General features: G+C 35.7%; 2 protein-coding genes across 2 annotated transcripts in view; both read right to left on the reverse strand.

The window, feature by feature from the left end:
* The window catches only part of LOC119837026 (probable aminopeptidase NPEPL1), an 8398-nt gene extending 3917 nt beyond the window's left edge, over positions 1-4481 (reverse strand). Inside the window, exons 1-7 of the mRNA XM_038362507.1 lie at positions 4356-4481; positions 3661-3818; positions 2642-2821; positions 1905-2085; positions 1271-1440; positions 590-817; positions 1-123 (exon numbers count right to left, since the gene is read on the reverse strand). The exon at positions 1-123 is cut by the window's left edge and continues 13 nt beyond it. Coding sequence (XP_038218435.1) covers positions 1-123; positions 590-817; positions 1271-1440; positions 1905-2085; positions 2642-2821; positions 3661-3818; positions 4356-4416 — 1101 coding nt within the window. The 5' untranslated portion in view covers positions 4417-4481. The remainder of the gene's footprint in view (positions 124-589; positions 818-1270; positions 1441-1904; positions 2086-2641; positions 2822-3660; positions 3819-4355) is intronic.
* A 4498-nt stretch (positions 4482-8979) lies between these two features.
* LOC119837205 (oxysterol-binding protein-related protein 6-like) overlaps positions 8980-13635 on the reverse strand; it is a 41358-nt gene continuing 36702 nt past the window's right edge. The window contains exons 22-26 of the mRNA XM_038362730.1: positions 13595-13634; positions 12412-12526; positions 11963-12085; positions 10887-11004; positions 8980-10226 (exon numbers count right to left, since the gene is read on the reverse strand). Of these exons, the coding sequence (XP_038218658.1) occupies positions 10902-11004; positions 11963-12085; positions 12412-12526; positions 13595-13634 (381 nt within the window). The 3' untranslated portion in view covers positions 8980-10226; positions 10887-10901. The remainder of the gene's footprint in view (positions 10227-10886; positions 11005-11962; positions 12086-12411; positions 12527-13594; position 13635) is intronic.

Consider the following 13635-nt stretch of genomic DNA (forward strand, 5'->3'; position numbering starts at 1 on the left):
GTTCTCGGCGAGGCAGAGCACGGCGTGCAGGTTGCAGCGCGGCGCGGCGCGCACGAGCGCGCGGAAGGCGGCCAGCACGGCGGCCGCGCCGCCGCAGTCGCCCTTCATGCCCACCATCGACGTCTGTTTGCAATATACAATAATTCTATTTAACCGATTTTAATGAAATGAGGTAAGTCGCAAGGGTAATACTCTTTTTTCATTTTTTTGCGTCAGAATTTTTCGACGGGTTTAACCGATTTTGGTGATTCATTCTTCATTTGAATGCAGGTTCCTCCCGTTTGATCCCATTTCATTTTGGTTTTGATATCAAATGTCATTATTTTTTTTTTTACATATTATATACGTCACATTGAGGCTTTTGAATTAACGAAGTAATAAGCGGGAAGCTATCACCCACAAATAATAGTAGAAGAAAATAACAAACACAACACACGAAAACAACAAAACAAAAAAAAAAACACAAAAAATACTTTCATCCCGAATAGAACATCCTCATCCTCAAAGGAACAATTTGCCCACATATAGCCAAACACCAAAACTATTCATCCCGAACATACACGGCATCCTCATCCTCAAGCCCACTCACCCTTGCCTTAATGCTCAGGCCGCCGGTGTCGTACACGATGCCCTTGCCGACCCACGCGACCGTCTCGGTGGCGCCGGGCGCCAGGTACGACAGAGTCACGAGCGCGGGCTCCGTCGCCGCAGCCTTCCCGACCCCGTAGATGCCGCCCATCCCGCGTTCCGCCAACTCTTCGCCGCGAATTATCGTGGGCTCCGGGATGTCGAGGCTCTTGGCTACTTTGCGCGCTTCCTGTGTGAGTGAAGACAAACATGAAATATACCCATTTGTTATTTGTAGAATTAAATGCAGATAGCGCAAGATGGTTGGATCTGGTTACACAAAATTTAAAATACTTTATTAGGTTTGGAATTTCAAATTGTCGTTTCACAGTATTTGTACCAATTTTTATGCAATCTGCACAAATATAATAATCAATAGTACATATTTCAGTGGAAGATTTTGAGTCTTCCACTTGCTAATATCAGAAACTATTGGAACAATTTTAAAAATTCTTTTACCTTTAGATATATAAGTGATCTCTGACTTATATAAGCTATACATTGACAATCAATAGTTATGTATAGAGAATCAGTTATTTTTATGTGTAAGTCGTTATTGCCGATATAAAAAGGTGTCCTGGCAGAAAAATTGTCAGATCAGTTAGTATTTATAACATATCTTTTGCATTATAATCACACAAACCTCGATAAAAGCGTCCACGTCCATGATATTAGCTGGCATGTCCGTTATCTTGGCGGCGAGCCGCACCGCATCCGCTACATCCTGTATAGTGCTGAGGTCCTCGTTGGACAGAGTGCCGTCTGTTAACGCCGGATCGGTCGGACCTAGGCCTTCGTCTTCTTCATCAGCATCTATAAACAAGATTTTTTTATTGACTATTTTCTATCATCTGTAAATAATAAGTATGACGGCAAGGTTTTTTTGACCAGACTATTTCTGAATGGTATTCTTTTTTAAAGAGTGATTGCTATGCAATATGGATGTTTTGTAGACTCCAAAACAAATTCTAGCTATTTTTTTTCAGTTCAAAAATATTAAAAATTAAAGTTCTTTATGGCACACAAAGAAAGAACAATACAATGGATATAATATGAAAAAGTAAGTACAGAAGGCGGTCTTATCGCTTACAAGCGATCTCTATCAGACAATCGCAATGCAGAGGAAAGCTGCAAAGAAGGGGAGTGGTGAGTTCCATTCGAGTTAACCACTGGGCCGATTTTGACAAATTCAGAAGAAATCAGGTTCTTTAATACTACTAGGAATTTCATTGTAAAAGCGTATCGAAGGATCATATATATTCATCATCAGCACTGACCGTCGGGCGCGAGGTGTATCTCGACGGTGAGCGCGCGGGTGGCGGGCGGCGCGGGCGCGGCGAGGGGCGCGGGGGCGGCGAGGGGCGCGGGGGGCGCGCCGCCCGAGCGCGCCGAGTAGTGCGGCAGCGCGCGCGCCACGCCCGCCGCGCTCGCCAGCACGTCGCGCTTGCGGCACACCAGCTGGAAGTTCATACATTTCTTTTTTTATTGCGAATATATAGATACGCGGACCGATACATGTAGAGTAGAATGTGATTTCGAATACAAATGTTTACTAGCCACTTGTTCTGGCTCCACTCGGGTTGATCCGGGTTAAAAAGGACATAGACTATAGCCCATTAAATCTATGACCAATATGACAAACTTTACATATTTATATAAGCTTACATGTATCAAAAATTTACATAGCCTAGACCTGTATATTTACCATACAGTGTGATTAATTAATAACATTATCTTTCATTAGTAACATTATATCTATATATAAAATAAAAACAGTAACAAGGGCATTTCTGTGCTAAAATAGTGTATGTTAAGACAATATGTCTGTTTGTATGAGTGTCAATCATGTTACAACTATTCTTAAAAAAATAATTTTTAAAAGTATCTTTGACTCTAATCTAATCTAACAAATCTAACAAATCTAATCTAACAAACACTGATTGAAATGAGTGCATGCTTTTTTTAATATCAATGCTTAATTCACAAAATTAAATGATCCAACATGGCAACTCACAACAATATACTCCTCCTCAGCTGAACGCAGGGCTGACTTGACGATCTTCGTCAGAGCGTGGTTGCGAGAGGGCGCCGCGTGTCGCGATCGGCGAGGCGGCAGCAGCCCAACCGTAGCCCCACGGGGCCAGAGCTCCGACGTGTCTCCGGGCGATGTTACTGCAAGGCCGCGACGCCAGACCTGAAAAAAAAAACAAACATCTGTATAAATAAAAGATCTTCCATCACAATGTCAAGGGTTTGATCTGTTTTTCAACCTGTGTACCAACAACATAGGAGTTTCTTAATGCCTGTTTCTGTTTTTGTTTTTTACTTGATAACTCTGTGGGGCACAACAATGTTTACTGCATCTGCATTAGTTTCATATATTAATGTAGCATTGCTTCTAGTTAGTTATTTCCTCCAGTTAAGCTAGGATAGCTAGAATAAATTAGATTGTATCTGTCATTGTGATGTAGTAAACCATCCAAGCATTAATTCAAGAAAAATAAAAAGGACATATATTACAATAGTTATGAGACAATAGAAACAATTTTATACATACACAAAAGTACTAAAATCATTGTACCTTATTTTATTAGCTGTAAATAAAAGTTCCACAATGGAACATTAAACTACAATTTTAATTGACTTCTAATAGTTTATAGCACCTTTGTTTTAACAATTTAATTAGTGAATGTTTCATGATATATGGGACAATGAAATATAAGATTTATACATTGTTAAATAAATTTGTTTTTGAACATTTTATGAGCCTCAAAACACAGGGGATCCCACTGAGAGATTCAATGCAGCATATGTAACCATATTATGTAAAAAATTTGTTCTGAAACAAATAAAGAATTTTTTTATTTATTTGTTACATAACCAGATCGATCTATAACTTTTTTTGGTGAATATAATGGAATTGCACTAATATGAAAAAAAGGATACAGTGGACTCCGCCCGGCTCCCCTATAATCTGATTTTTGAACACAACATCTTACAATAATTCTACACTTGCTTAATTTGATAACTTACCTCTTCAGAAACTCTAGGCTCCAGTTTGCAGCGCACATCTTGCCAAGACAATGCAGAGAGGTGTGCTGGCTGCCCCACAAAAAGCACTGGAGCCTGTTCTGGGTCTGACGTGCTCAGACCCCAGCGAAACTTAATAGATGTACTGGACATCCTGCACACTTAGAGACAAAGATAGTATGAAACATTTGTTAAAAATAAAAGAGAGCTATTTATATTATATTGATATATTATACTCTAATATGAGGCTAAAAAGTTTGTTTGTTTGTTTCCATGTACTAATCTCAAGAAGTTATTGACCATTATTAAAATTAATACCATTGATGCATATGTATGTGATCCCTGAGAGCTATAGGTTGTATATGAACCATGGGCAAAGTTGGGTTAGACTGAAAGACTTGTAATGTTTGTGGAAGTTAAGAGGAGGTTTAAATGGTGAGAAATAAGAATTATAGAGATCACATAATACTTTTGCTAAACATAGTACAATGTATATGTAATTGATACGAAATTTTTACTAGATTTTCAAGGTTGTTGCGTTCAACAGCTAATAATTTTCAAAATATGGCAAGGGGCAAGTGTTTTTATGGGTGAAGTATATATTGAATAAACAACATACATAACCTCATTAAATATGCATACGATGACAATTATTAACGATATGCAGCGGTCGAATTATAAATAGATTGGTCATTTACCTGTTTTAAGCTGCGATATTCTATGTGCATTAAATTTTGTTATAGTCCTTAATATAATCATTTTAAATTATATAATACAAACATCACAACGAACGTACAGCTGTGACTTACAAGAAAGTTACAACCGCTAACTTTTAAACTTACCGTAATCTATACTGCCCACTTAATCAATCACTAGCACTTCATTATCTTATTTTAGGGAAATTATATTTATTTGTATGTCAATTATTCACAAATAAACAATGATTGTAATATAAACTATAACAAAAACGTAGGTAAAACGAAATATTAAATTTTTGCTTCGTAATACTGATTCAAGTCTGTGATGATTCTAAAAAGTTTGACGTAAAATAAACGTTTGTAAACCGAAAACGTCTCATAAAACTCTAGCCTCTATGACATATATACATTTTTGACCACAGATAATTTTTCCTAAATACATTCAGAAACCAAAGAGTAGTAGTTTTAATAATATGTGGTAGTCGAGCATGCTTCGGCACGAATGGGGCCAGCTTCACCGGGGTAGTACCACATCCCCACAAAAAACCCGCGTGAAATAGCACACTGCTGTGTTTCGTTCGGTGAGTGGGGGAGCCGGAGGCCCATATTCTTTTACTTACCCTTACCAATCCTTTCCTTTATTCCTCTCGTCAATCCTTTCTTCAACCCTCTCCAATTTGAAGTCGGCAATCCATTTGTAGAGGCATAAGGTCTGCAATCGACGTTACGCCTCTCCAAATGTTCATGGGCGGTGGTAACGCTTACCATCAGGCGACCAATGTTACTTATTACTACCTATTATTAACAGTATATCGTCCTTAATTTGTTCGTCACTTGTTATAAGGATTGAAAATATTATTTTCTCGTATTGTGTATGTGTGTTTACAACAAATTATTTTGTTTGTTAATAAATGTATGGTATGAACTTTTTAAGTACGGAAAAATTACCCTACGTTTGATCATCGTCGATTAAGTCAACCTCAGCCATAAGCCATGAATTTACCATTTCGTAATCATAAAAATATGGTGTGACAATAATCCATGTTAATTTGCAATTATTAAAAATTTACCATTATGATATAATAGCCTTTGACCGCGGCTTCGTTCGTGCAGATATGATCTGCCATATTAAGTTACGTGACATTTTTATCAAATACTAATATTTTTTAATGTAACTTCACATCGTACATCCCAGATTTCTAACTTTCTAGCAAAAGTAGATTCCATACAATCTTTGAACTCCTATAACTAATATTCACAGGGAATCTGTTGAGGGAGGAATTATCTGAACTCCTTTCTAAGTGCTCATTAATTTTAAGCTATAATAGAACTCTCCAAATTTCAATTGGATTGCATTGTTCGCCCCTTCCCCACATCGCACTCCGCCCATGCCGTTCAAGTCAAACATATCATATCTCGTGATAGCTTTTATTATTCGGCCAAATTACTTAGTGTGAAAGACAAAGTTTATCTTTATTAAACATAAGCGAGACATGTATTCATTTTGATAAGAATAAAAGTTTAATATAATTATATACAAATATGTACAATGTAAAATAGTACCAAATGTAATTACTTGCTTTGGCGTACGCATAATAAATACCTATGAACAGAGAAAGGTATAAAGAAAACAATAAAACTGTAATTGAATTTCCTTTAATAATTTCTTAATGATCTATTGAACAAAATCACATAACAAAAGTAGTAAGCAGTGTGGTAACTTCTATAACAATATTATACAATTTTCACTTTATAAAGCGTTTTAGTAAATCTGTTTCTAATCTGAACGATAAATATTGTAAAATTATGAAAAAACCAACTCCTCTCGTACATAATTTTTTCTTATCATTAACAAACGATATTTAATTCAAAAATACATTATGTAAAACAATATAAAATGGCGCCAATTACAAATAATTTTTTAATGGGTACCAAAAATCGCGATACGTTTGGAACTTTTAACTTCCACATTTTAATCTGTGCGTTTAATGACAGATAAGTTGGGAGACATAAGAAATCCATTACTAATAAATTATTCGTATTCTCTCATTTCGGTGTTTTATTTTCGCATGATACAGCGATAAAACACATTATAACCTCGCAAAAAAACAGCTGCTCTTAAAAATAAGCTTTACTGCCCAACGCTGCCAAAGTAATAAGCAAATAATTTTATATGTTTAATCTATTGCGTATAAAATGAAATTATTTGTAAAGGCACTTATATTGCATACCAAGAACCATTAACTATTATCGAATATCACCAAAGTAGGATTAGTCTGTGAACGAAACATTATTATAATTTGTTAGTTACATCTAACGTGTAAAACCATAGAGTAACAGTTAATTACGATAGCTAAAAGCACAAAACGATTTGTGCGCCCATTTCTAGATAATACTTTGACTTATGTCAATTAATGGCACTTTTTAATCCGTCGTATATGTTAATCTGTAATCTATGGTTTTAAACATAACCTATACCTAGAAATTGGAATCGCGGCTTATCTAACATTATTAAATAATGTCATCAAATTCCTTATAACTCTATGAATAAAAAGCATAATGTCATTTAAGTACGAACGAACGCGTTGGCAAAATGTAAAATTATCTATAAACAATAAAAAAAACTACTTCATTAAAGATAAAATTGTAACGATCAAACGATATTTTTTTATATTTATACAACGGAATATCATGATACCATACATTTTTCTCTTTATACGTATTTAACTGATACCATTACATACTAGCAACCCTATATTTCACTAGCCACAATTTCACATCGAGATTTCTTAAATAGTATTAAAATTTTTTAAATAAATTAATCATTGTAATGTAATTCTATAAAACAATTATACACACGTCATTTAACTGGTATCCATTAAAACAAAAGTTGGCAGTATGGATAAGATTTTAATTAACCGCCTGTTTTTAAAGGCACTTGAAATATAAGTACAAAATAACAGTTTCGTTAACTTATTGATGTGCTCAGTATTATATTACCAAGTATATTACGATTCAATACATAAACTTGATTCTTGAATTGTTTTATAACACTTTTGTGGGGTCACGTAAAAATAAACCTAACTCATAATATTATACGCAATACTGTGAGCTAAGTAGAGACACATACCGCGATAATAAAAATTTGGTTACTTTCTTGCTTACGTCAAATGATTTGAGAGTAAAAGAGACAAAACAAGACAATTTTCCGCAGTTAAGCTGTTAAATCTGTTTTAATGGATACCGGTGTAAGCAATTCATAAAATATATTAATCAAATGACATGTATTCAACATTAAGCCTGGTGTATTTAATTAATTATTTAAGAAAACATAAAGCTGTATTTTAGTATCATATACGCTAGGTCCAATTATTAAGACCATTATTTGTAGCATGTTAAAATCATTAAATTTAAGAAAAAACTCGAACCAGTTCATTCTCAGCTGTATTTCGTGTAATATTTAATACGAATTCAATGAAATAATAAATAATGAATCGATCATTACAATGCGATCTCCCATCAATACGAGCTTACATCTAGTGCTTATTTACGCAATAGGCCCACAAACTACGTATGGCAAATCTAGAACGCACCCCGTTGTTGCACGGTACTAAGGCGGCAGAACGGTTGATGCAAACATATTTTTTGCACTGCATAAATCACAAAATCATGTGTGTCAAAATTGCAGTTAAAAGTTTAATTTTAAACGTCAACAATATAATATGTATGAATAATAAAGACAAAATTTAAGACCCGGTTTTGATTTGATTTTTTACGAGTCATTGTCAGAAATCGAGCTCGAAGGATCAAATCAATTATCAGAATGGAAATAATTAATACAACATTCTGGTCACTTGGTAAAAAAGGAACAGTCTTTTAAATATTGCGTATGAGCATCAAATAAAAATCAATCAATCTTATTTTATGAATGGCAGTGCTGCTTTGCCACAATTTTGCCAATGTCACGTTGTGGATAGTTTTACATCTCAGAGATTTATAAGAGATGGTAATTTATATATATTGTGTGTTTCATTTTTGTGTTGTAGATATCTGCGCTTGACGGACACATTTGAGCCTCTTATAAATCAAACAAAAAAAATTGCAGCAACAATTATATTTGTGGTTTGACTTTGTCATTGACATATGTCACTGTCAAAGTGACAGTATGGTAATCCGTGCAACAAAGGGGCCAAAAACATTATACAATACGTATTATACTTTATTACAATTGATTTCGAGTTAATTATTTAACAACAACAACACTGACTAAACGCGGGAACGTATTATTGTCAATTTAAGTGACAGTTATAGTTTATGTCCAATGTTAAAAACGTGCATATATATCCTTACGTATTTACTTAGATAACAACCAAAAAACCCGTAATAAAACGAAAAAAATTAAAATCTAAATAGAGAAATTCAGTTTTTTTTAAGTTCAGGCAACGTATTTTTTTGTTGTTTTTATTTTTATTTATAATTAAATAATAAATATTGGTAACACATTTATATGTTCCATGAGTATAATTGTTGGAGAGTTTTCCATTATATTTTCTATAAGATTTGTGAATTAAAACATGACCATGTGTTTTTTATACAAAATATTGAGGTCAATTTAATAAACGAATTATTCCATAGTCATTTAAAAGCTCGTTTAATACATTTAAAACAAAGCGAAAAGAATGTACATTTTATTGCTAATAATATCGTTATTTAAAATATGCTATGCTTTTCGTGTCTTTTAAAAGGCAAGATTGATAAGTAACAAAAAAAAAAATCAATAAAACCATATCACAAAAAACATTATTATCACAAAAAACGCATGTAAATGAAAAAAAAAAAACAATTACAAATAACAAAACGTTAATAACGTTATACCGTATAAACTCGTACTTGTAAAAACGTACAACCTGCGCCTTATGAGTTAAATAGCGTGTTGTCTTAGTCGCTCGTTACCAAGTCATCGCATGCTATCTCTTTCGCACTTATCATCTTTTTGTATTTTTTCTACGGCGCAGAAATATTCACTAGTCTTATAATGGCGGATTGTGTGCCATCGCAGTTTCCTTGGAAGATTTAGTCGATATAAATCATTAATGTATAGGTTATTAAATATAACAACATATAAGGCATCGTAACTATGAATGAATGAATACAACAAAATTAATAAATTTTATTTTTGTATTACAAAATTCTTAGGCAATCATGAGTTACGCTTTTTTATAAGATTTTTATTATAAAAATAATATTGTAATCAAAATTCAAAATACTTCACGTATAAACGAATTTTAACAAATTAATTCATTAAATTTATTATCCATATGTCTACCCTCATTACACTTACGCCTTATAATAAACTCTCTCTTGAAGGAATACATAACGCGTGTAATTTATAAAAGAGCATTTTGCCGTCTCGCTCCAACGCATTGTTATCGCAAAGGGAAGAGCGAGACAGCATTATCGGCCATGAAATCGGACTGCGAGTTGACTGAAAAAAAAAACACTGGTACTATTGAAAATTTACGTTATCTGTGGCAATGAGTCATGTTATTACGATTGTATTGTGAAACGCTGTGCGAGCGAGATAGAGCGATGGATATTACCATATAGATGGATAGATAGGCTAGAAATAGTTATAGCCCAAAATAGCAATTTAATTGCAAAAACATGTACTGTATGTATGTTTATTTTATATTGAACAAAACATATTTGTTTGTGCGTCACACACGATTAGGTCACTCGCAGTCCGAGCCAGGCGCGCTAAGGAGTAAGTAGTCAGTAGGTAGTAACCGGTAGCGAGTAGTAAATAGTTAGAAAGCTGGAAGCGGCAAGCGGGCACAACCTCTAGCAGAGCACCTCGCGATGCGGCGTACACTGGAAATATAAGGTTTTAGCTTAACCTGTATGTTTGTATCTAACTTACTCTTTTAGACTCGATTTTAACCCACTTTAAATGGAATAATTGAATTCAAACTTTGTACATTTATCATGTTGCCTGTGTCAATCAATCTAATTGCAGCTTTCTAATGGTGAAAGAATTTTTGAAATTGGTCCAGCCGTTCATGCGTGATCGCGTGACCAAGGTTAATAGATATTCATCTTTATATATATTATATAAAATTCTCGTGTCACAATGTTATTTACCTTACACCTCCCAAGCGGTTGGTCCGATTCTCATGAAATTTTGTTTGTATATCGGGTAGGTCTGAGAATCAGCCAACATTTATTTCTCATACCCCTAAATGATAAGAGTAAGGCGGAACAGCGTTTGCCGGGTCAGCTAGTATCTTAATAAATAAAAATCCAGTGTCATGATGTATGTTCCCATGAACACTTCACCAACTCAACCGATTTTGATGAAATTTGGCATTTGTATTTTGGTCCAACTTAAGACATAGGATAATTTTTATTTTGATTAATTATCCCAATAATTTATAATATTAATATTTTTAATTATTACTCAGCCACAGCAACGCGTGGCCGGGTATGCTAGTATATACATGTAAAGAAAGGCAAGTGGTTGCGCATACGCACGGCGCGGCGGCGCGGTCACCAGAGCGGCGGCGCGGCGAGCAGCGGGAAGCCGGCCTCGCGCGCCTTCCAGTACTCGCCGCCGAACACCCACGTCTCCTCGCCCTCCTCCACCGACTTGCTGCGCGGGGAGAGGGGGGGGATAATAAAAAAAAATTATTAAAAAAACATAAAACAACATAAAAACGGACATAAAAAACATCGCGCGATATTACATTAAATGTCGCTCATGTACGAGCCGGCGCAAATATTTGTCGTTCAACCAATGTAATATGACCGTGACAACGATTACTTGTTTGTTTTTTTTATTGTTAAACTTTGCGGCAGAAATACATCGTCTAGGAGAATAAGAACTAGCTAACTATCACGGTTCATTAATTTTATAAATGATCATCATCATCATCAGCCCATATATGTTCCCACTGCTGGGACACAGGCCTCCTATGAGGGTTCAGGCCATAATCCACCACGCTGGCCAAGTGCGGGTTGGCAGATGTCACATGTCGTCGAACTTTTGATTCTTGGACATGCCGGTTTCCTCACGATGTTTTTCTTCACCGTTTAAGCAGTGGTGATGTTATCTACATGCGCAGATAAATTGAAAAATCAATTTATTTCCTGCACGCTCGCCCGGTCTCGAACCCCGACTTATCGATTTTGAAGTCCGAGGTTCTCACCACTGAGCCACCACTGCTTTTATAAATGATAGTAATACATAATATGTATTGCATAATGATGCGAAAAAAATTAGCCATTTGAGACTTTGAATGATCTGCAATTAAATATGAAATAACTTACAAAATAATATTAATCAGTTCGAGTTGGAAATTAGAGTTTGACTTTGAGTGTAACCTAAATAAATGGTTAATTAATATTTTTAGATACAACGGTTCAAAAGCGCTTCCAGACGAAGTTTAATTGAATAAATTAATGTGTGAATTACAGTTTGACTTTCAGTGTATGTTACATTTGGACTTTCAATGTAAGAAACAGTTTGACTTTGGGTAAGTTACAGTTTGACTTTAAGTAAGTAAGTTTGATTTTAAGTAAGTTCCAGTTGGAGTCAAGTGGGCACGCACCGGAACCAGGCGGGCACGTGGTCGGCGGTGGTGCGGCGCCGCTCGCGCTGCGCCTGCTCCAGCTCCAGCTTGAACTGCTCCGCCGCCTCCACGTCGCCCTCTTCCAGGGCTCGCTGGTCCGGCCTGAACCACGTACAAATATACATTCTTTTTTAAACTTTTTTTTGCTAAGAAACTATTGATTTTTTGACGTCAGGATGATTAAAAAGGAGACAAATTTAATAAAAACTCATTTGTTCAGAGACGTTTCATTGTTTTGGTATAAGGACTGCTTTTACATTTTTTATTTTTGTACGCATTAAAATTTTTAAATAATAACTTTAATTCGTTATTTAGATAAACTTATACAATTAAAAAAATGGAAATGGAACACTGTGGCCAGTCTCAATCTAGAGATTAGCACGTTCAAACAAACAAGTATAAATTTTGTCTAGGTCATATAGACTTACCTGAACCTAGTGTCAGTGTGCGGCAAGGTTTCCTTCATGCCGGGCTCCATTTCATTAAGTTCCATCGCGAACCGAGTGAAACCATAGTATAACTCATAGTCTGGTGGCATTGTGCCTGTGGACGAGCATTTGTTATAATTATAAAGTGGGAATAAGCAAAAAATTATAATATTTTCTTGTGTTTGATTTTACGCGAGTATCATAAATTTAGAAATTAAACTCTTTAACGGATTTTAAACGCGATTTATTCATTGTATTATTAACCCGACGTTAATAATATAATTAATTATTTTTATTTAAATGTTTTATAATTACCCCTTCGATATTCTTCAAGATAAATTAGAAAAGGTGAAAAATATTGTAAATTTATAAATTGTCGCGCAAAACCTACTTTGGCAACCACGAGCCGAATTATGTATTAATTTAAATACACCTACAACCCCTACCCCACAAAAATTTCATCTAAAAAGAGATCTGTACGCCCTCTTTCTAGCAATAAGCCACCCCCTCCCCCCCACTCCTCCTACAACCATAGTGTACGAAGCATACAGTACTACAACGGCTTTGATCTCGTAGTGAAAATCGAAAACATCTAGACTAGAAAATGTCGTGGTTGTCACAACTCAATGTTAGGCAATAATGCAATAATGTAGTATCAATGAAAACGCAGATCTTTGTAAACATCTCTTGTTTACCATTTATCATCTCCGGCAGCACAAGTAGTGTGTACCATTTTTAACGTTTCATAACACTTTGAATCATATACACCAAACATGCGCTGCGGAATTACACAGCTTAATGGAGTAATCGACCCTCAAGGGTCTGACACATGTTTCCTGCGTCCCTGTTCTCCGAGTAACCTGGCAATCTTCAAGGGTACAGCGAACGGGAGACCTTTAAGGGAAGCGTGTTTCATCTCAGACCACATCTATGCTTACCAGCCGACGAGATCTCAAGCACTTCACTACTCAGCAGAAGCCCCCGCGTAGCGTCCCGAGATAGCGGTAGGTCAAGCTTGATCCTATTACATATATAAAAAATCATTACACATTAGCAGCAGTCCCCCGCGTAGCGTCTCGAGCCTTTTATATATTATACATAAGAAAATAAAAAAAAGTGCAAGCAGCAGCCCTCGGCTCGGCGTCTCGCGTCCCGAGCTGGTGTGGGGGCAGGTCGGGCTCACCGGGGCGCCAGAGGCAGCGCGCGGCGGGCGGCTCGCCGGCG

This window comes from Zerene cesonia, chromosome 26 (assembly GCF_012273895.1).
Source record: "Zerene cesonia ecotype Mississippi chromosome 26, Zerene_cesonia_1.1, whole genome shotgun sequence".
Classification (NCBI taxonomy): Eukaryota; Metazoa; Arthropoda; class Insecta; order Lepidoptera; family Pieridae; genus Zerene; species Zerene cesonia.